Source organism: Mytilus trossulus, chromosome 1, assembly GCF_036588685.1.
Source record: "Mytilus trossulus isolate FHL-02 chromosome 1, PNRI_Mtr1.1.1.hap1, whole genome shotgun sequence".
NCBI lineage: Eukaryota > Metazoa > Mollusca > Bivalvia > Mytilida > Mytilidae > Mytilus > Mytilus trossulus.
In genome coordinates this window covers 2,734,336-2,756,953 of record NC_086373.1, presented here as the reverse complement: position 1 = coordinate 2,756,953, position 22,618 = coordinate 2,734,336, and the positions used below count along the sequence as shown (strand labels likewise).

Genomic DNA, 22,618 nt, shown 5'->3' with positions numbered 1-22,618 from the left:
TATCCTCAATTTTGACAATAGTGCAAATGTATTCTTGAGAGTTATAGCTGAATCTTCTTTTTCAATATTTACAGCTTATCTGAATTTACATTCACTTGCTTTTTTGATATGATAGTGTTACTTTAAAAGATTATAAACACAGTATTGAAAACTCATATGGGATTTTATTTGAAAATAAAATAAATGAAAGACATAACGTTTTAAATGAAAGACATAATGTTTTAAATGAAAGACACACATATAAATAATAACAGCCTGGAAAAATAGAAAAAAATAAATAACAAAATTTCACTGCATCTTCTTAGAGTTAAAAATAAAACATCTATAAATTTAGTCAAATAAAGTACTAGTCGATACTTGTTTTAAGCAGATTCATATTGAATTCTATAAGTTAAATTCACAATGTCAACATTTTTCACAGAAATAAAGACCAACAAATAACACACTTTCATGAACAAAAATCATTGATGCAAATCACAGTTTTTAATTTGTATTCAAAACATAAATACTTATATATCACAATAAGAAAAAACATATTCAACTTATTGAGATTATTAATAACTACAACTATAGAATTCTTAACTTGATAATTGTCTATCCTAGTCAAAGTGCATATCACAGTTTTTCATATATTAAAACATCAATTAGGATCAGAATATCATAATTGCAATATAATTGTTGCAAGTGATTTCAATATTTTGTTAATTATATACATATTTTTGAATAAAATATAAAGAAAAATGCATTTAGTGATTAAAAAAAAAAGGGAAATCAGTATATTGCACTAAACTAGTCGTTTACAAATAATTCTGAATCATCATGTAATTTAGTATGTTTTGAAAACAATGTTGGTTGATATATACGTATAGAAGTCTAAATAAATGTTCGACAAAAACATTTTATCAAAGGACTTAGTTGTATTGATGTTGAATCATATAAAGATAAATCTAAACAACTTTTCTTTTCAAATTAATTATAAACAGAATTTTGCTATTTAACTTTTAAAATTTTCATATTGATCTTTCCCCACTTCCCCTCGTTTAAGGTCAAATATTTTGTTTTACATATGTTTTAAATAATTGTGTTAACATATACATATTCTCCAAAAAAAGTGTCAAAATTACTGGTAAAAAAACTTCAAATAGTATTAATAGTTTTGAAGAAAAAAAAATTTACCTGTTCAAAGACCTCTAAATAACAATGTTTTTGGTTTCGGAAATTGTTCATTGGCAATTGTACTACAACTTTATATTTTTATATTATCTAAACGATATCAGTTCTGCCTATTAATGCATGTTATTCAGCGACAAGTTGATGTTTTCCTCAGTGTCTTTGCGAATTGATGGATAGTTTGTCTCATTGACAACCATTTCACATCACCAAATTTGTGTATATAAAACTAATTTCACAACTGTAATCATAGTAGATAGACAAGGTTTTTGAAAGATTATGTAACCATCTAAATTAAAAGCATACTGTACGACGCGTATTTAGAGGCTTATTAGTCATTCAGGATTCTTCATGGCCATTATTGACCTGCTCAAGATTTTCGGTTTGTTCTTCAAACGTTTTCTTTCCTCTATTCTTTGACTTCTTCTTTTTCCTTTTTGAAAGTGGTTGTGGTGGATATTTTTCTTTATCAACCACGCAACCCCTTCTGCCATAATGGTTAATAAAACTTCCCCATACCTCATTACACGTTAACAACTCCTTATGTCCTACAATACATATATATAGATATCAAGTCTTGATACTGAAAAAAAACCCATAAGATTCGAATATGGGGAAAACCTCGTCCAAGATATATTTCTTAGTCACCTATCATATAGAAAGTCTGGCTTTTTACTAGAATGGATGGCGTGTATTCAGAGATATACGTTTCATGCATATAAAAAAAAACTTTTATTTATTTTGTAAAAGAGGGCCTCGTTTCATTAATAACTACACAAGGCCAATTTTCAATCTTCCAATCCAGTTTTCAAATATTTCTTTGTCAGTAAATAGTTCGTTTCATGTTCCATACCAAGTATTTTAATTTCATTTGTTTTGTCACTTTGTTGTAAATTCTGACAAAAGAAAATTTCTATTTTGACTATTTTTTCTTCATGCCATATGGATGAACATTACCCATAGTTTTGTTAGGATATTACTTGATACTTTAAAACAATTTTATTAGATATCATATGGGTTTTTCTAGGGGTTTTGTCTACAAACATACGATATAAGCATTGAACATTTTCAGCAGTACTGACAAGAACCGGACATTTTTATCTTTCATTTTTTAATTTGTTTTTGCTAGTTTTGACTTTTTATATTTAAGACAAATATCCTGTCAACTTACCTACAACTATTAGCCCTTTACGAGCTCTTGTCAATGCCACGTTTGTTTGATGCTCGTCAGTGATAAAACCAAGGTTCTGTTTACACCAGCCCAACGTAGGCTTTGGTTCTATTCTATAATGTGGTAAAGATCGTACCAGGCTCATGATAACATAGTCCCATTCACCACCTACATATATATCAGCATAATATTAAGAGGTTACAATCTTTAATTATTCTTTTACAGAATATTAAACCTTCGACATGGATGAACACAACCCAATAAATAAAAGGAATGACTGCTCATTTTTATCATACGAACACATTTAAAACCTCAGCCAACAAACTCTCTTAAAACGGCACAATATAAAGAAAGAAAGCATAACAGGTGTATTTAGTTCTTAAGTTGCTATTTCAAGCATTCTTTTTCTTTTTGCAACTCCTGAACAGTTATTTCGACAACATCAAACATTTCATCAGTATTTTATTGGTACCCGGTACTAATGCAAAGTTATATTAAGATTATAAAACAAAGCGATATTTAGTAATAACATAAAACTTCTTTTTAAAAGAGAGGCGAAATATTTTGTCGGTTCTCAAAAGTCAAACTCATAGATTAAAAATAAACTAACAACACCATGGCTATAAAAGAAAAAAGACAAATGCAAATAGACAACACACAAGACATGACATAGAAAACTAAAGACTAAGGTTTATCATGTATATCTATTATATACTTATATAGCCAATTTATAAAAAAAATGCTGTTTGCAAAAGTATGAATTATTCTTCTTATCCCAGGCAGAAAACCTTAGCCGTATTAGGCACAACTTTTTGGTACGTTTTGGTCGTTAATGCTCTTCGACTTTGTACTTGTTTTCGGCTTACGAACTTTTTTCATCTGATGGGCGTCATTGATTTGTCTTGTGTGAACGAACCGCGCGTCTGGCGTATTATCTGTCCTATATGTTATCCCATTTATTTGTATTGTAGTCCTGTCATGTAATAACGTCATTTTCACGTTATATTTAACATTGCAATACAAGTGTGAGGTTTTGTATGCCACAAAACCAGGTTCAACTATCATTTTTTTTCTTAAAATGTCCTGTATCAAGTCAGGAAAATGGCCATTGTTAAATCATAGTCTGTTTGCGTGTGGGTAACATTTTAATAATGTATTTCTGTTGTGTCGTAGTTCTCCTCTTATATTTGATGTTTTTCTCTCAGCGTCAGTTTGTAATCCATTTTTTTTTCTTTTTTCACCATCTATTTATAAATTTCGAACAGCGGTACTGTTACCTTTAGTTATCCATTCGTTTGATGTGCATTATCATTTGATTTGCCATTTGTTTCGGGACTCTCGAATTTGAATTTTCCCGGTATTCAGTCCTTTTGTGAATTTCTTTTTGGTTCATTGAAAGACATCATTTATATCTCATTTTGAAATTACAAATACAAATATTAAATGATCATTGAATTCTATATGTCTCGAAAAACACGTCCATATTCTGTTATAATAAAAGTTAGTGACAAACCTTGACTGGCTACAACTGTATTCACGTTGAACTTTATAAACTTTTCTGCATTCAGTGCTTTCCTGATAGCTGTACACTGAGCATTATATTGACTCATGATGTTGATGTATTCTGGATCTATCAATTCGTCATCAACCAGATGTTTAAAAATCTTTACCTTTTAAAAACAAAATGATTCTAATTCTTTATTGTCAGGTTTGTGATTTTCTTTTAAATCGGTTCCTTCAAAAATTATCCTAACATAAACCTAATATATATATATAAGAAAATGTGGTATGGGTGCCAACTAGACAACTCTCCATCCAAGTCATAAAACGACATTTAACACGGAGCCTTGGCTCACACCGAACAGCCAGGTATAAAGATCCATAAAGTTCTTGTCCATTCGTTTTTGATGTGTTTTGTTATTTGATTTTGCCATGTGATTATGGACTTTCCGATTGGATTTTCCTCTGAGTTCTGTATTTTCGTGATTTTAGGTTTGACTAGTACACAATCATTCAAATAGGAAAACAAACGGTTTAATCTATATGAAATGAGAAACGAGAAAATAGGAAAGTAACTGTTCAAAGTCAGGATATCGTTGATTGAGTCAGGTTTGATATACTTCCTCTTATTTTAATTTTCCTTGTAAATTGGTATTTTGTTTTTGCACTTCGTTTAACGGAAGTTGGTCATAATGGTGTTTAGTACAAGGGTGTACAAACGTAATACGTAAATGTCTCTTAGAAGTCTTAAAAGTCTTTATGGTAAAAGAGTACTCGCAGTATTACGATTTATGTTGAAAGAACTGCAAAGTCTGAACCAAACGCCTGATTTTGGTATGTATGTTGAAACGTTCTCAACTTTGTGTATATTGAAACTATTTCAAGTTGAGACGATAATGTGCTCAGTTCGAAATCTCTTATCTTTTTTTGATAGAACAGACGACTAAATGGACAGATAACCATACCTAAACAAAACAGTCCCAATCCTAACGTTTATGGGACAAATGGATTAGGAAACAAAAAGGAACTCGAAATTGTCTCTTGTGATAAACAAAGATTGGTAAAGTGTACATTAAGGAAAGTAAGTGAGAGGTTTGGGTAGCTATAAACCAGGTTAAATCCACCATTTTCTACATGAGAAAATGCCTGTTCCAAGTCAGGAATGAGGCAGTTATTATTCATTCGTTTGATGTGTTTGAGCTGTTGATTTTGTCATTTGACTAGAAACTTTCCTTTTTGAATTTTCCTCGGAGTTCAGTGTTTTGGTGATTATACACTTTGCAAAATATTCTGAAATTTAAAAATGTTTGCGGTTGTGTGTTTGTTTGTTGTCTCTTGTTCAATATTTTTGTAAGGGATTTTCAAAATATGATACTTCCTTATTGAAAAATCTTGAAAAAGCACATACTTTATACTTATTATAATTGCAAAAGATACGAAGATAAAAAATTGAAAGTTTAAAAAAAACCTGATAACGACATTTCAACAGCCGAAATACGACAAAAAGACATACAAATCTAAAGACACAAACCCTACTTAAAACTTGGAATTATCTCAGGTACCCCGTAAGCGATATATTCTTTATTAGCTCTAGTAGTATCATCAGTGAAGCTCAAGGCAACTTCAATACGTTAAGTCTCATTCAATGATGTCAAATTTGATGACAATCAGACAAAATTATGGTTAGGATTCTACTCTCTCGCAGTTGAGCCGCGGTAACGACACAGTGGTAATGAAAATAAGAAGATCTGGTGGTAGCAAGAGCGTGAACACTGCACCAGAAACCAAAGGACGTAGTCGTTAATAATTACAGGTCATCGTGTAGACTCGATCAATGATCAAAACCCAAACCGTATACTGGTATGAAACAGATATCAATGAGAAAAACTAGAATAACGTTCATCTCATCTGTTAGAAGCCACACATTTTATTAACATAATAAATGAAAGTTCAGGAGCAAAAACAATAACAGTCTTTACATTACTTACTAAATCCTTACTTTACTGAATCCTTCTACAATAACAATTACCTTTTTTGTATACCTTAGTCATACATAAAAAAGGCATAATCAGTTCAATAACTTATAGTTTATTCAGTGGTAGTAAGAAGACTTTTTCAAATATACTTTTTAAATAGACATACCACATGTTCCACTTCTTCTTGGTTAGAGCAGGACTGTTCATTTCCTTCATCTGTGTCAAAAGGAAGATAATCCTCCTTGCCCGCAACATTGCAGAATATTACTGGAATAACTTTATTTATCCAAGATCTCAATGGAATATTGGTCATCCATGTACATGACGGCTTTGTTTTCAATCTATCGTTATAAAACTGATGCGAAGCAAATGCACATATTTCAGGATTCTATAAATAGAATATAATCACTTGGAGTATTGATATATTGTAGATACAACACAGACGTCCAAATATACAATTACTGTCTTTTGGTGAGGTAAATGTGTGGTTTTATTGACTTTTGAAAAACAACATTTTTACCGAAAAAATAGACAGTAAATGTTTTATTCCATATTCTAAGAGAAATTAATGTAATGGAAAATATTTACCAAAAACAATTGTACATTAAACGTTTTTTTTACCAAAATTATGCAGGTAAAAGCACGCGACGTTTTGCGCGTTGAATATCCTTTTTCAGCATGTGAATATGCTTATTTATTCAAAATCCCATTCATATAGAAAAACCTTTTAATATTTTATCAATATGGATTAAAGAATGTTATTAACTTTATGTTATTTAAAATGACACTGAAGAATGCAACTTATGTTTGAAATACCGAGGAATTAGCAGTTGTCTTTAGAAGAGTTCAAGTAAGCATTGGCTATTTTTTGTTTTAATTATAACACATAATGTTGTTCTAAATGGTTTAAAGGGACTATTAATATGATACATACCATTCTGTACTGTGAAGTCAAAAGAGTTGCTTTATTGGCATATCTTTCAAACAAAGACTTTTCTAATCCCAGTTTGGCGGCGTAGGTAGATTTAACAATTGGTCGTAGTTGTCTGTGGTCACCAATAAGTACTACTTGTTCAGCTCGTGTTGCTATAATGGAGGTTATACTTTCGGGTTCTGTACACATTCCACATTCGTCAATGATGATTTGAAAAATCCGACCCCTTGTTCCTTTAAGAAGTTTAGGATTCGTTGCCATAGCTGTTGTACAAAATATAACGTCATATCGCTTGACCTCTTCAATGACCGCTTTAGAGATAATGCTTCTGTACTTAGTTACAACTTTATAATCAACTCCATCAGGATGTTGTTTAAACTGCCTGTCATAAGCTGAAATCTCTTCCTGATAAGGTTTTCCCAGTTGCCTAATTAATATATGCATGGATACTTCACGCAAGTTTTCGTCAGCCTTTGCTCTTTCACCACGTGTATTTGGAGGTGTTTTTCCAGGAATAGGAAATTCCTGATCCTCAATAGAACTCCCATACCATCGAACCATTTTGGGACAGTTATCGCCTAACCTTCTTTTCATCCACCCTAAAAAGTTAGATATATTTAGATATCAAAAGCGAAAGACAAACAACTTTTGTTGAAATACTTTGTATATAAATATCATTTATCTATTTTCGGAGACTTGACTTTAGAAATTGCTTTATGGTGTCAGTTATTTAACATTTGTTTACGAAAACTGTGGGCTCCAAGGAGCCTGTGTCGCTCAACTGACATTTTCGTTTACAATTGATGCATGAAATAATGCAACAATAATACTTTTGATTTAGTTTCAGAGATATAAGCCAAAGATATAAGCCAAAATCTGCATTTATCCCCTATGTTCTACTTTTAGCCATATCGGCCATGTTGGTTGGCAAGCGTGGGCAAAGGAAACATTTTTAAACTCCATACCCTAATGAAGATTGTGTCTTTTGTCCCTGTTGTTTCAGAGGGGAAGTTTTTTGTAAAAGATTACAAAACTTCTCGATAAATTGTTAACATTTTATCTTATAGAGTCATAACTCCTTTGTGGTCAATTGACCAGTTTGGTCATTTTGTTTTATTTGTAGATCTTACTGCGTTGAACATTATTGCTGTTTACAGTTTATTGTTATCTATAATAATATACAAGATAATAACCGAAAACTGCCAAAACTCCCTACAACTATCAATTGAGGGGCAGCTCAAAACAACGTGTCTTCTGATTCGTCTGAAAATTTCAAGGCAGATAGATCTCGACTCACTGTCAGATTTGCTTCAAATGCTTTAGTTTCAGAGATATAAGCCAAAAACTGCATTTTACCCCATTGTTCTTTTTAGCCACGTTGACCATCTCGGTTGGCAGGCGGGACACATTTTGTAATCAAGATACCCTAGTGATGATTGTGACCAAATTTGGTTAAATTTGGCATAGCAGTTTCAGCGGAGAAGTGTTTTGAAAAAGTTAACAGACGACAACGACGATGAGAAAAGCTTTCTTGACTCGTTGGGCCCGGTGAACTAAAATCACTTACTTGCCACCAAGTCTACAGATTTGTTTGATGGACCACAGAAAATAATCTGTTTCATTTCATTGCCCCTCTCTTGCCATTTCAGATTGATCTGGTTAAACAGGTAAACCAGTTTGATACCCGTGTAGGTCTTTCCAGTACCTAAAATTTAAAAATGAGTTTGTAATTGAAAATGATGAGAACCTTTTAAACGTATAAGTAGATCCAAAATAATGATTTTGACAGCATGTTTCTAAAAATCATTTCTTAGTTAACCTTGATCATAAACGCAAAATCTAAAACATTCCGTTTAGAGGATGAAGTACTTAAGTTAAAGTGAGACATCAAACGAATTGCCAATGACATGCACAAATAACAATATAAGACATACAACAGTTTATAAAACACAACTTATAAGATTAAAGACAATTAAGTAGCTATAAAATCAAAATGGATCTATATAGAACAACCATCATGTCCACTTTGAGGTCTGGAGCTGGCATGTCAGTTAACTGTTAGGAGTCTATTGTTATTTATGTATTGTCATTTTATTTGTTTTCTTTTGTTACGTCTTCTGACATCGGACTCTGATTTCTCTTGAATTGAACTTTAATGTACGTATTGTTATGCGTTTACGTCAACATTAGCTACAGGTATAGGGGAAGGATTGAGGTCTCATAAACATGTTCAACCCCGCCGCTGGCCTTTGTTAGTCTTATGTAAATTAAAATTTTAGATTTTTGTGTATAATTCGGAATTTATTATGACGTCCATTATCACTGTACAAGTATACGTATAATTTTAGGGGCCAGCTGAAGGACGCCTCCGGGTGCAGGAGTTTCTCGCTTCATTGAAGACACATTGGTGGCCTCCGGCTGTTGTCTGCTCTATGGTCGGGTTGCTATCGCTTTGATACATTCCCCATTTCCTTTCTCAATTTTATCTCCTTTTCTAAGTAGCAACATTCCAGAAGCACCTGCATACGGTGTATATATTTCCCAATTGATACGATATTCCCGTGCTTGCATTTCCTATTATGATTTCCGTGATAGAGGGTTGCTGCTCACAGGGAAACTATTAAGTCAAGAGTTTCAAATGGTGAAGTTGAAATCATCTATTCGTAAATTTTACGGACGCCATCACAAGTTGTTTGACCGTTATGGAATAACCGTTTCACAAATGATATCGGATATGTTCCTTACATCGTAACTACAAACCCTTCCCGTTAATGGATATGACCTACAGAATAAGACTATTTACCGAATTTGTTATCACTTAATCAACACGACAGGTGCCACATATGAAGCAGGATCTGCTCATCCTTCCAGAGCACATGAGATCACCCGTAGTTTTTGGTGGGGTTCGTGTTGTTTATTCTTTAGTTTTCTATGTTATGTCATGTGTACTATTGTTTGTCTGTTTGTCTTTTTTTCATTTTTAGCCATGGTGTTGTCAGGTTTTTTTTATAGATTTATGAGTTTGACTGTCCCTCTGGTATATTGCGTAACTCTTTAATAGCAACAATTGGATACAAATGTATAGAAAATTACCTGGTGGACCTTGTATTAAACTAAATGATGTTTGCAGCGCCCTCTGTATAGCATTATACTGTTGTCTGTTGTTACCAACTAATCCTATATCCGTAACGTCTGGCTCTGTGTCTCTGCCTAGTTTAAAATGGCCTTTATCTAAAGAATAAAAAAATCCGAATTGTTTTTTGTATATGTGAATGTAACCATGACATATTTTTTATTTTATTATAAACATATCATTTTACCTCCAAAACGTTATCCTATATCATGCCATTACACAAACACACAAGCAAACATTTACACATTTCACGAACACATATATCAGTCTCTATACGTTTCAGCCATTATGTTCTTCTTCATTGGAATAAAAGTACAACATCAATTATATAATGTATACATATGCATAGGTAATATATATTATATATTTTTACGTGTTCTATTTACGTTTTTTTTTGGTATGATGTTCATTATTGTTCAAAACAAACAACACTTATGATATTATTTTACACCAGGTTTTGTATTTTTTCGGATATGTGTTGTGAAAAATATTATTGAATGTTGAATTCAGTTAGAGTATGATATTCTTATTATCATTCTTTCTTTTTATATCAGTATTGTTTTTGTGTTGTTGTATTCTTTTAAAACGTATAAAATATTATAAAATATTACCAAGTTTTGGCATTGAAGTCCCCAAGGCTATAGCTTTAGCTAGACTGGTGGCTTTGTTGAGGCATTGTAGAACTGCATCGATTCTCCTGTAAAATAATAATTATAATGAAGTGATAACACTGACCATTGAAATTATATTCTTAATTTATATCAATATGTTTTTTTCTTATTATTAAAAGTTTTTGTAGAATCTATAAAAGACATAATTCAAACAAAAAACTTTAAAACAATAAACATAAATAAGTACTTCGACAATGTAAGATATTTGTACTTACTGATCTGCACTGGATTTGAAAATGATTTCAATGCTGTACCTATGCCTGCTATCTTCTTTCATTAGTTCAAGAGGAACCGGTTTGCTATTTCTATGAAGTCGGAATATAAAATCGGTTTTTCCTTTTCGAACTTGGGCTCTATCAATTTTTGCATGTGCCATCCAAATGATATAATCAGTGGGTGCAATATTTCCTTTGATTATATCCCATTTGTCTATTGACGGTTTAAATATTGGACACTTAATACATATATAATCTGGACTAGCAATTTCTTTTATTCCTTCCTCATTTTCTTCATCCATGGCTTCTTCATTATCAGTGAGAAACACACTTAAAGGTGTCTTGTTTATCTCAATGTTCCTTTGGTCACAAAATCCTTTGCTTAATGAAAATTTTCCTTCATACTTTGAGAGAAATTTAACAGGAACATCATTAATTGTCGCCGTACTACTTTTAACTGAGTTTGCAGCTGATTCCATTTCTACTAGTGGTTTCCACGTTCTAAGATAATCGACTGCACTAAAGTACCGATCTTTTGACGGAGAAGTTGCGTATTGCTCTAGATATTTGATAGGGTCTTTGACATGAAGGAAACAATGTTTGACATTTTTTGTCATATCAAAGATCTCGATTTGTGGAATGAGCACACCCTTAACAGATTCGGAAGATAGTTGAAGAGGTACTATTTGTTGGTGATTAAATGTCATAGTAAACTTACAACTCTGTAATGTGATGGATCCTTCTCGTACCTCGGAACTTACATCTTTTACTGTCTTAAAACATGATGGCACGTTTTCGACTAGCTTGTCTACGTTTTCCTTCGAATCTCCTAATTCATCATTGTTGATAGTTTCTAGTAATTTTTTCATTTTATCCCTTGGACTTTTTGCTGATGTGAATCTCTCCATTATTTCTTTCCATTTCCTTTGTTGCTGGAAAAATCCCCTGTTATGAGGATTTAATCTGTAACCATCCTCCTTTATTTCCTTCTTCTTGATAGGCGTATACCCGTTGAAGGAGTATAATCTCTTTTTCCAAGTAAGTTCTAGAATTTTTCTACCGTTTAACCTATCTGTCTTGAATTCTGGTTTCTTTACAGCATTTAGATAATTCAGTTGAAGAGTTTTTGAACTTTTTGGTAGATATCTATGACCTGGGAAAACAACGGATACCTCTTTATCTGAAACAGTTTTAACAAATCCATGTAAAATTTGAGGTTCTTTCATTAGTTTATATCCCCATGTCAGTGCCCTACATTGTTTTTGATATTTCTTTGATCGCCTTGTCACTTCGTTAAGATAACAACACAGTTCGGAAACCTCATCTTTCGTGTAGCAAGAACCCTTCTTATCTAAAGCACAATGCAATAACCGATGAACAATGATATCGACGTATCGTCGAATTGGTGATGTAAACTGAGTGTATGGAAACATACCTAGGGTAAAATGAGAACCATCTTGTCTTGCACGTACTTCGCCTGAACATTTGTATTCTGCTCTTTCTTGGTATTCATACCACTCGTCAAGTGCCAAACACGAGAATGGATGTAAGTCATCACAACCTATGATTTGACTAGCGACTTTGTAATCCTTTCTTTCGATTGCTAACAGTAGTCTTTTCCAAACCCAATGTTGATACATGAGAAGTTTGGTATATCTTCCTGTTGGAGTTTCTTTGATTGTTAGCTTTCGATCGTGCCATAATGTTGGAGACGGACGAATCTCCTGTAACTTCACTATCAAATCAGCATAATATTTATTGGATTCCAACCATGTTCTTACTTGTTCCGGGTTTGGTGGCTGCTGCACTCTAAGTGGAATGCAGTCTTTAAATTTTTCTATAAGAAATTTCCCTACTGTATGATTAGCAAGTATCATGAATTCCTCTACCAAATAATGAGCCTCAAGTGTATCCTTGAAATCGTCATCCTCACCGTCTACTGCCATCGGAAAGTAAAACATGCCACTTCCCAATCTATTAAGCCTTTGGGTTTTAGCCAGTTTGAACAAGCAATTTACTTGCTTACATAATGAATCTGAAATCGTGGTGTCAACTTTAAGAATGATGTCTTGAGCTTCTCTATATGACAGCTGTTTAATTGATTTTATTTGACTTCTTTTAATTTTAGTTAAATGCTTTTGGAGACCTTTCTTTTTGTCAAAGGTGAAAAATATGGATATTGCTGGTCTCTTTTCTCCTGGAATTAAGCTGCATAATATCGTACTTAATGGTTTAGGCAACATGTGGTATGGATTGATACCTTGGCCGGGATAAAAAGTTGTGGCACGCTCATAAGCTTCAACGTCAATGTGGCTACCCTTTTCAATGTAAGTTGTGACATCTGCAATGTGCACACCAACTCTGTATATGTCATAAAGCTCTTCAATGCTTAAAGCATCATCTAAGTCTCGAGCATTTGATGGATCAATCGTGAAAACCTCCATACCTGTTAAGTCCGTTCTATCTTTTTTGCACACAAGAGGTTCATCTAATTCTAGTAACCAATTAAGATTTTCTATTGTCTCCTTTTTGTACGTAGTAGGCACCTGGTGTTGAAGTTTCAAGATTTCCATTCCTGTATTTATACCACTCTTTGCATTCAATACTTTAATAACTGCACCACGTGGGTATATGTCATGCCAACAGATCAATGCTACCAAAAAAATGTAGTTCTCTATTTCTCCTGGTTTGATATTGAATAGTTCTTTGTGTTCTAGTTCTCCCTTCTCTTTGTCATAATTGTATAAATCAATTTGATAATCATTTGTACAATTTCTATTCATTATATGAAGTTTTGGTATTGCTTTTGATACTGGTCTCATTAAATGATATTCTGTTTCATCCAACATACAAACAAATACTGGATGTTTAACGTTAGCGTGATGAATTCTTTTAAAAACTCCTCTTATCTGACCATAAACTTTCAAATTCAGTTTGGACATATCTGGAGTAACGTTAAGCCTTGGACCAATATGATTGTTCTTTTTGTATTCGTATATCTCATCCTTTAGTATTTCAACACAAACTTCATCGTCGTTAAAAACCTTTCCAATTTTCGACCTTCCAGATATCTCAATTTCTGATTTTCCCCCAGAATGGTCCGTGATTTTGCATATTGCCCTATGCGCAGCCTCAAGTTTAACTGTGCATATCTTGAATTTGTTTGGATATCTTATACAAAGTTCTTTTATTTTTTCTTTGTCGTAGAATTCTTTGTATTCAAAGTAGTGTTTCTTGTGTTTTGACTTTGAATGTTGATCTAAGTATTTTTCTGATAATAGAATACCATTTGTTAAGACATCATGCTCATTTAACTCATTGTCGTTATCGTTTTCGTACATCTTAACACTCTCCTCGTAATAATCAATTGGTTCGCTGTCTCCATCGTCTTTGTAATCACTGGTTGTATTATCAGAGCCTATCCAATTGTCTCTAGACATTTTATCAAATGCATCATCGCTTTCGACATCAGAAACTTCGTGACCTTTTGGAATGTTTATTGTTTCGTTTTCTTTTGAAGAGCTGATACAATCATTAGTCCGTGAAATTTCTTTTAAGATTTTAGGCCATTTACCTTGGAATCCATTCCATGAAGTTGGCATTGTAAATGATTCCAACGGTTCGTTTACTCTTTTTGCTGAAACAGTGTATGTTTAAAATGATATTCTCAGATAACATGTAGCAATTTTATAGGTAATTACTCCTATGAGTTAGATTAGAAAAACAAAACATACAAATTCTTCTTATTCGAAAAAAACTCGTTAAATAGTTTAACCTTTCAGCAGTGAATAAAACCAATATCTTTGTTTGTATAAAAAGTGCAACAGAAAACTTAACATCAATTGTCATGAGAGAGACACATATAAATATAAACACGACGTGTGCACTTCTGTGTTGACATGAATGATCAATGATATAGTCATAATTATTAATTAACTGTTTACAAGTTTTTAAATAATAAGGCTTTTCTACCCAAGGAATATATTACTTTAGCTGTATTTGACAAAACTTTAAACTTCGTTATTCATTTTGCCGTTTTGAATTTTTTCGTTCAAGCCTCACTGATGAGTCTTTTGTAGACAAAACGCGCATCTGGCGCAAAAACAAAATTTCAATCCTGGTATCATTGATGAGTTTTTTTACTAACAGATAAATAAAGACGACTATACGTAAATCTCATTCTGAGAACACATATCCTAAAAATCGAAAATCGAAAATTCGTATCGTAATCTGTGGGACAGTGAGTCAATCTGTAAAAAGTATTATAAAAAAAAATACCAACCTTGAAGGAATTTTAAAGATCCCGATCAAATGGCAAAACTTACGCTCAAACACATAAAACGAATGGATAACTACAGTCATATTCCAGACTTGGTACATGCATTTTCTTGTGAAGAAAATTCGCGGATTAAACCTTGTAATAAAGCTAACTATCCCTCTTATTTGTGTGATATTCATCGAACCACCTAAACTTGATGATCGATCATTGATATTGTGAGGTTTAAACACTGGAAAAGAGCCCCGTCGCTATTCTAACCAAGTTGTGTGATTAAATAAAATCTGAATTTATTAGCTAGTTGCTAACTCCTGGGAATTTTGTTCATTCAGATTTATCATAACAAAAGTGATGTTTTACAATTGAATTCAGAGCATAAACACACAATTTCTAAGACTACTTACGACGATACCGTTTCTTTTTCTGATGGTTTTCCTTTATTTCTTCCTGTTTCATTCTTTGCTGTAATGATTATCAATAATTAAAAAGTAATATCAACAATACCAAACTCCGAATAATATTGTAAACGACAAAATGACAGAACTCTGCGGAAAATTCGAAACGGAAAGTTATAAGTAAAGTCGCAAAATAAAAAGTTCATCGTTTTGAAACGAAAGGATCTCAGACGTCATATTTCCTACTTATTACAGGCATGCTCTTACGTGTAAAAATTGTTGATTGAACATGGGTTTATAGCTCATTAAACCTGACAGTCGCAAAAAATTCCATTACATTGACAACGATGTGTGAATAAAACAAACACACATAATAGGTAAAAATGTCAAAACTTGGGGTACAGCAGTGAACATTGTGTTGTAATCTTAATTACTATATCGGTATTTTAGAACTATTTGACAAGTATGACATTTTTTGGTTATTTTGCGATAAATCAATGAAACTGTCTCAAACCATTTGAAAACATGTATGCAGGTTGATCAACATATATGGGAATAACACTATGAACAATGTACACACCTGTTTTATACCAGTATAATTAGAATCTTTAACATATTCATTATCGCTATCCACAACTTCTTCCTCTATATTCCTTTGTTCTTCTTCTAATTGGTATATTTGATACAACATAGGAGTAACAGCTTCCTGGTCTTCCTGTTTGAAAAAGATCAATACACTCATTATAGATTCTAAAATTGCACGTCAGACGCGCGTTTCGTCTACAATTGTCTCATCAGTGTTGTTTTAAAAAGAAAAAAAGATGGCTAACTGGTTCAAAATGAAGTACGAATTTGATAGCTTTGAGGAACCAACTTTTGGAAGATATTGCCAAATACAGTTAAGAAACTAGCAATCTATTATATAACATCGCTTCTCAAGTATTCCATTTCACAAGGCCACATGTCAGGTTTTGTTTGCTTGAAAATAACTTTACAGAATAGAATCACAATTGTTGATATGGTTCGAAATATTTGAGTTCTTATTCACTGTTAAACTTTTTCTTCAACTCAATTTCAAAAACTATACCAACTTTCGGAAATGCAGAACAATTTATTTATATAATGATGGAATAGAAGTTCAAAAAATAAGTTTTGTTATATATCTTATCCAATTAGTATTCATGTTCATTACCTTAGTTGTTGCCAATTCGAGGTAATGATCAATCTTCTTTTTTGCAATATCTGTATTTTTCAGCCTGATGAGGGCTTCAATCCATACAAGAAAGAACTTTTTGAACGCTGAATTACCTGGTTTTAAAGGAGAGTGAGCATCAACTGTAAAAAGTAAAAGTATTTGATTACTAGTGTGTGTTCTTGAAGGATGTACTTAGGTGAGGTTTTGCTATTTGTGTGTTATATTCGGACTCCTTGTTTTTTTCCATACAATACAAGGTAAATTATTTTTCACCAGAACACCGATTTATTTTTTCATACAAGATTTGGTAGCTCATAAAAGATCATTTACCAAAATTATACCAGATTGTTGATTTTATTTCTTTTAATGTATGACCCAAATAAATCCAATGAAAATATAAGGTAAAAGTCCGAGTCAGCCTTTTCCGCCATATTTCAAATCTCAAATATCTCGAAAAGGGGGTCCATGACAAATCAATATTTTTTGCTTATTTTGATTCTATACCAATGCTCTTATGACTTAAAGTTTCAATTTTAAATTCATTTTTTTTTCACAAACCCTCATCTATGTACATCTTTAGATGACACGTCAATATGCATATTTGGTCCATAAAAAATGTACCGTTTATGTTTTTACTACCACTGGGACGAAGATCTACCGTTTTAGTGATAGTCTCGTAAGGTATCAACAGCCCAGAAGTCAGTACTTTTGAACTGTCATGAAAATACATAAAAAATTTGAAATCATTTAAAAATTAGGGATTGCATCTTCCTCATACAGAGGTCTGATTTCTTGCCCAGCTTTGGCTATACTTTTTAGTCAGTCTTTTTTTTTTGTTCATAGCTCTTCATATCTTTAATAAGTTTTATATTTTCAAATATTTTTGCCTTGCGCATCACTGAAGAGACATTTATTGTCGAAATGCGCATTTGGCATTCGAGAAATCAGGTATATCTTAGAAAATTACTTCTTAGCGTTTCACGACGTTCCGTAGAATGATGCTATTTCAACGATGTCAAAAAAAGAAAGTTTCAGACATTCAAGCATATTAATGAGGTCAATTTACTGTTGGGAATTTGATAATGGATTTCGGTTTGTCTGAAGATAAAAATGGACAGTTTTACAAATAAAGCTCAAAATGGTCGAATAGATACTTTTTAAAAGAATATTCATTAACAGGATTGTCAGTCTTTCCAGGCCATAATTGACATTTTTTCTTTCGGCAGCAGTTCGCACTAATGGATCCGATACATTAATTTCCAAATTTACACAGATTTATTTTTTAATATAAATTAGATTTTGAATTTTTTCTCCTATTTTTTTTTTATTTTTATACGTTTTTACATACTCCTTTTGCTGCATTTCTTCCCGTTTCCGTTTCCGTATCCGTTTCCGTTCTCTTTCTATATTTTACCTTTTTCGATGCTTTCTTTGTCGCAAAAGATTAAGGAAGTTAAACATTCGTGATTTATATATTTATATTTTATTGTATCATTAAAAAAATGTATATGTATCTTTTGACGCTTTAAAACTTACAGAGAGTCAATGTTCCTTATAAAAAACAAATATTTTATAAAAAAAAATACCTATCCCGAAAAAATGCGGCGGGGTTAAGCATGCAATGTATACATGTATTTTTTTGTGTCCAGTTTAATTACGAGATGAATTTAAAATCCACAGCATGACATCAATTATGTTTTGCGAACGTTGTGACAAAACGGCTTAACTTTTTAAAACGATCTAAAAACCTTGTTGCCTAAAGAAAAAATATAAAACGCTTTATTGTTTGAAAAGAAAAACCGAAAAACGTTTACCGACTTTTTTTTATTTTCTATGATATAAATATGCTTATTTGATGGATAGTTTTTAAAAACTAAATTTATTTTTTTCGTGACATGATGGTTTTTCTTTTTAGAAGTCATTGCAATAGAAACTATACGCACTGTTTCCGGCAAAAAAAATATCATGAACCTGAAAATAAGTAAAAACAACTTTCAAAATATGATAAATATTTTTCCTTTCGGTTTTTCTCAATTTCACGTTATGAATGCGCAAACCCGAAATATACTTGCATGGCTTTCATATGCTTATACATTTTTCAGACCGTTTAAAATAACATTTTCCGGATTATGGAATTGGTACCAACATCGTGCGCAACGTAATTGCATGTAATTGGGGCATGAATGACAGCAATTGCATGAATTTTTGTAATAATAATTTTTAAGTTGCAATACTGTAAGTTTTCTAAACAAATGCTACAATATTACAAAACATATGTCCAAATATGGTTGCTTACTTTTTTTGCAAATATGACAAACGTCCCGATATTGCCCCTGAAATTAAAAGAAATGCAACGTATAACAAAATATTTTGTAGTTCAAGTGGTAAAATTGCAATTCACAATGCATATTTACATCAATATGTTTTAAAAGAGAGACGAAAGATACCAAAGGGATAACTCATAGATCCAAAACAAACCTTACTATCATCATTTACGTTCCAGAATTAAATGACGTAAAACCTGGCACTTATTTTAGTCTTATGTTGTGCTATTGTATAACAAATCATATAATATAAAATAGATATAGGAAGATGTGGTGTGAGTGCTAATGAGACAACTCTCCATCTAAATAACAATTTAAAAATTAAACCATTATAGGTTAAAGTACGGCCTTCAACACGGAGCCTTGGATCACACCGAACAACAAGCTATAAAGGGCCCCAAAATTACTAGTGTAAAACCATTCAAACGGGAAAACCAACGGTCAAATCTATATAAACAAAACGAGAAACGAGAAACACGTATATATTACATAAAAAAAACGACAACTACTGTACATCAGATTCCTGACTAAGGAATAGTCAATATGAACGCCGCATGTCACTGTCTATCTTAAAATTTGTATTACATATAAAAAAAAAAAAAAAGTGTGGTATGATTGTCAATGCGACAACTGTCCACAAGAGACCAAAATGACCCAGACAGTCTAGGGCCGGAGTTTAGAGTCTAGAGCTAACATGAATGGACAACAACTGTCCTATTCTTTTTTGGTACAGGCATTTTGTTAAGTAGAAAACGGTGGATGTGTTAGTTTTAGATTCTAAAACATTAGTGAGTTTTTATTTTTGTTTGATTTGATTTGTATTGTTAACAACAATAAGAAAGTAACACATATACGTATTTCTTATTGGGTTATTCTTCAATTAAATAGAGCCAGTATTTATATTTTATGTAATACTAAGTGCTGGTCAATTAATAACACAAACTGTAAATACATACCATGAAAAGAAAACATATTGTTATCTGCAAAGAGATATTTCTTGAATCTTCGACGATGCAACCTGGGTCACTCAGATTCTCCTTCATGATGATCAAGGAAATATTTAAGTCAATATACACATAGAAAGCCTTTGTGCAATATACTTTGGGATTTGCTTCCATTAATTCATCAGCTGAATATTTTATACTTCTTATTATTCGTATAAGCCGCTGAAAAAAAATACAAGCTAATGCAAGAAAAAAAATGAAAACAACACGTTATAAATTTCATGTGTTCGAAGCACCTTTGTGGAATTGCCTTCGACAGAAATGCTCCAAGCCGAATATTTAAAAACCAAAGATATATGAAACCGACACAGTTGAAGTGCTCTATAACTTAAATAAAAACCAAACTCTTCTAAGAGCAACTTTGACTGAAGGAGTTAAAACCGTAGTTGCTTTATAATTTATTAATTCAGAAACCGACAAGTTAAGAAAGGTTTGTAATTGTCATGTCCGTACCGAATTATTTACTACCAACCTGATGATACTTTCGTAAACTGATAGTTCCCAAGCAGGAGTATCTACCAAGTGCCGAAAAAATGAAAACAACAGGTTATAAATTTAATTCGTCCATAGCGAATAATACTTTCGGCTTAAACATTACGTTTTGGTTTTAACAAATTAACCTACCAAAAAATGGGTTAACAGACAACCCTTTTTTTTCATTTTTTAAACCAGCTTTAATCTTCATTTAATATAAAATAGATCTTACTCTGTAGTCACCAGTGGTCAACATTTCTTCAATGGCAGGAATCCAGAGAATGCTGACTTCTAAATGATGTAAAGGGTAAGGTTCTATTGTCTTCCTCCGGAAATATTCTATACAAATAATAAACATTTCATATTTAAATTTTCTTTATTTGTAAAAAAAGGTTTACAATATGACTGAAATGTACACTTATTAAACAACATTTACTAGCACGAAAAAAGGCTGTCATATAAGTTGTGATAGTTTGCATTGAATAAAATACAAAACTTATTAATCCGGTGATTGTTTACCTTTTATTTTTTATTTCCTAATTTCCATTCACCTGGCAGAATACATACCTTGGTAATAACGCTCCAATGTCAACTCCTTATCTGCGCACTAAAGAAAAGAAAGACGAAATAACAAATAAGTTTGTATACAGTCTTTGTACAATGTATTATCAAGTAGCGTTTTGAGCTAACCCTTAATTTGCTTTCGATTATATAGTATAATTTGAAAATATAATGATTTAAGAAATAGAGTAAGGCGTCAAAGTCATTTTATTACGACATGTCAATTGTGGATTTTACAGAAGATGGTAGCTTATCTAAAATCATTTTACATTAAAATGGTATAAGAATATTCATCAAAATTTTTAATACATTCGGTGTCATTATGCGTTTTTTCTGTGTAGTTTTTATTTTTTCTCTTTTTTTTTCAAGATTTGTATCTTGTTGAATATGAGTTTTTATGATTGAAATGAATATGGATAAAGGCGTCAAAAAGACATAATCCAAACGAAATAAATCAAAACACATCCAGAAACCATCTCTCAAAAGATTAAACGGTCATAGAAATTTAGATACCAAAATGTTCGTCAGGAGGAGCAATAAGCAATATCTGACTTGCCTCCGGTATGACAGTTGTTATCCATTCGTATGATGTGTTTGTTCCTTTGATTTTTCCATTTGATTAGGGAATTTCCGTTTTAAACTTTCCTTGGGGATCATCAGTATTTTTGTTATTTTACTTGTGTCTTACTCCGTTTGATGTTTCAGCGGTTTACTCAGGTTGGGTTTTGTTTTTTGGGGGCTTTTATTCGTATATTTAAATCATTTTTCTAAAATTGAACATCGGTTTATATTTTGATTTAGCCTTTTTTTGTTTGGAACACAAAGAGACTGTAACTATTAAATAATGAGTAAAATATCTCTTTGGTTATAGTGCAATTTAGTTGAAACATGAATGCATCATAAAACTGTACTAAAAGAAAATGAAGCTTCAACTTCCGTATGCAATATTATCTTTGGACTTTGGATATCCTATTACATTTTTTTGTTGCTTTTTTTGTGTAATTGGCTTCGTAAAGTAATTCCAAAAAGTCGTCCAATGTATTATTAAATCTATATCATACGCATATATAGTTCTAACTTGTTTCAAATCGTTCAAATTTAGATTTACCATACTTCCGCCATGATAAACCTCCATAAGCGTGGTTTCAGATTCTTCTTCAGTGTTTTCAGATTCTTCTTCACGGTTTTCCGATTCTTCTTTAGGGGTTTCATATTCTTCCTGTGTTTGCATTCCGAATAACCCTCTTGTATCATCTGTTATCGATGTATTACTCTTTCCATCAGTTGTGACTGAATCATCACTGTAATAAGGATCTATGTCTGAGAACGAATCGTGCTCTTTGACTTCAATAACTGGATTAACGGGGTTACCTTCAATCCCAGGTAGGGGGAAGTCGTCATCGGTATTCTCCATGTTCAACAAGAAACAAAAGTGTCAACTGTAATTTAAAAAAAATAGTACACCAATAATTTCACTTATTTCTTTTATCTTACTTTTTTACTTTTTTTTTTTTTAGATTTGATCATCGACAAAATACTGTTCTCCCTAGCTTGCACTGTTTACATTTTTGTCAGGTGTATATTAAATGAAGACATGTGTTGCTCAAACGCTTGTTTGG

The 22,618-nt window shown here is 32.1% G+C and overlaps 2 protein-coding genes and 1 long non-coding RNA gene across 3 annotated transcripts; all 3 read right to left on the bottom strand.

Moving 5' to 3' along the window:
* Window positions 1–1,053: 1,053 nt before the first annotated feature.
* Window positions 1,054–7,338, bottom strand: LOC134706235 (3'-5' exoribonuclease HELZ2-like). The gene is made up of 5 exons (XM_063564993.1): window positions 6,752–7,338; window positions 5,984–6,205; window positions 3,855–4,011; window positions 2,342–2,509; window positions 1,054–1,718 (listed from the first exon to the last, which is right to left on the bottom strand). The coding sequence occupies exons 1-5, from the start codon at window positions 7,310–7,312 to the stop codon at window positions 1,510–1,512; spliced, it is 1,317 nt and encodes a 438-aa protein (XP_063421063.1). The 5' UTR covers window positions 7,313–7,338; the 3' UTR covers window positions 1,054–1,509.
* A 972-nt stretch (window positions 7,339–8,310) lies between these two features.
* Window positions 8,311–17,210, bottom strand: LOC134698923 (3'-5' exoribonuclease HELZ2-like). The gene is made up of 8 exons (XM_063560607.1): window positions 17,195–17,210; window positions 16,634–16,776; window positions 16,022–16,156; window positions 15,451–15,508; window positions 10,771–14,407; window positions 10,496–10,581; window positions 9,845–9,982; window positions 8,311–8,456 (listed from the first exon to the last, which is right to left on the bottom strand). The coding sequence occupies exons 1-8, from the start codon at window positions 17,208–17,210 to the stop codon at window positions 8,311–8,313; spliced, it is 4,359 nt and encodes a 1,452-aa protein (XP_063416677.1).
* Window positions 17,211–20,670: 3,460 nt separating this feature from the next.
* LOC134706231 (uncharacterized) lies at window positions 20,671–22,219 on the bottom strand. Its single transcript, XR_010105600.1, has 3 exons — window positions 22,108–22,219; window positions 21,006–21,045; window positions 20,671–20,777 (listed from the first exon to the last, which is right to left on the bottom strand). It is a non-coding gene; the product is annotated as an uncharacterized LOC134706231 (long non-coding RNA).
* Window positions 22,220–22,618: the final 399 nt, after the last annotated feature.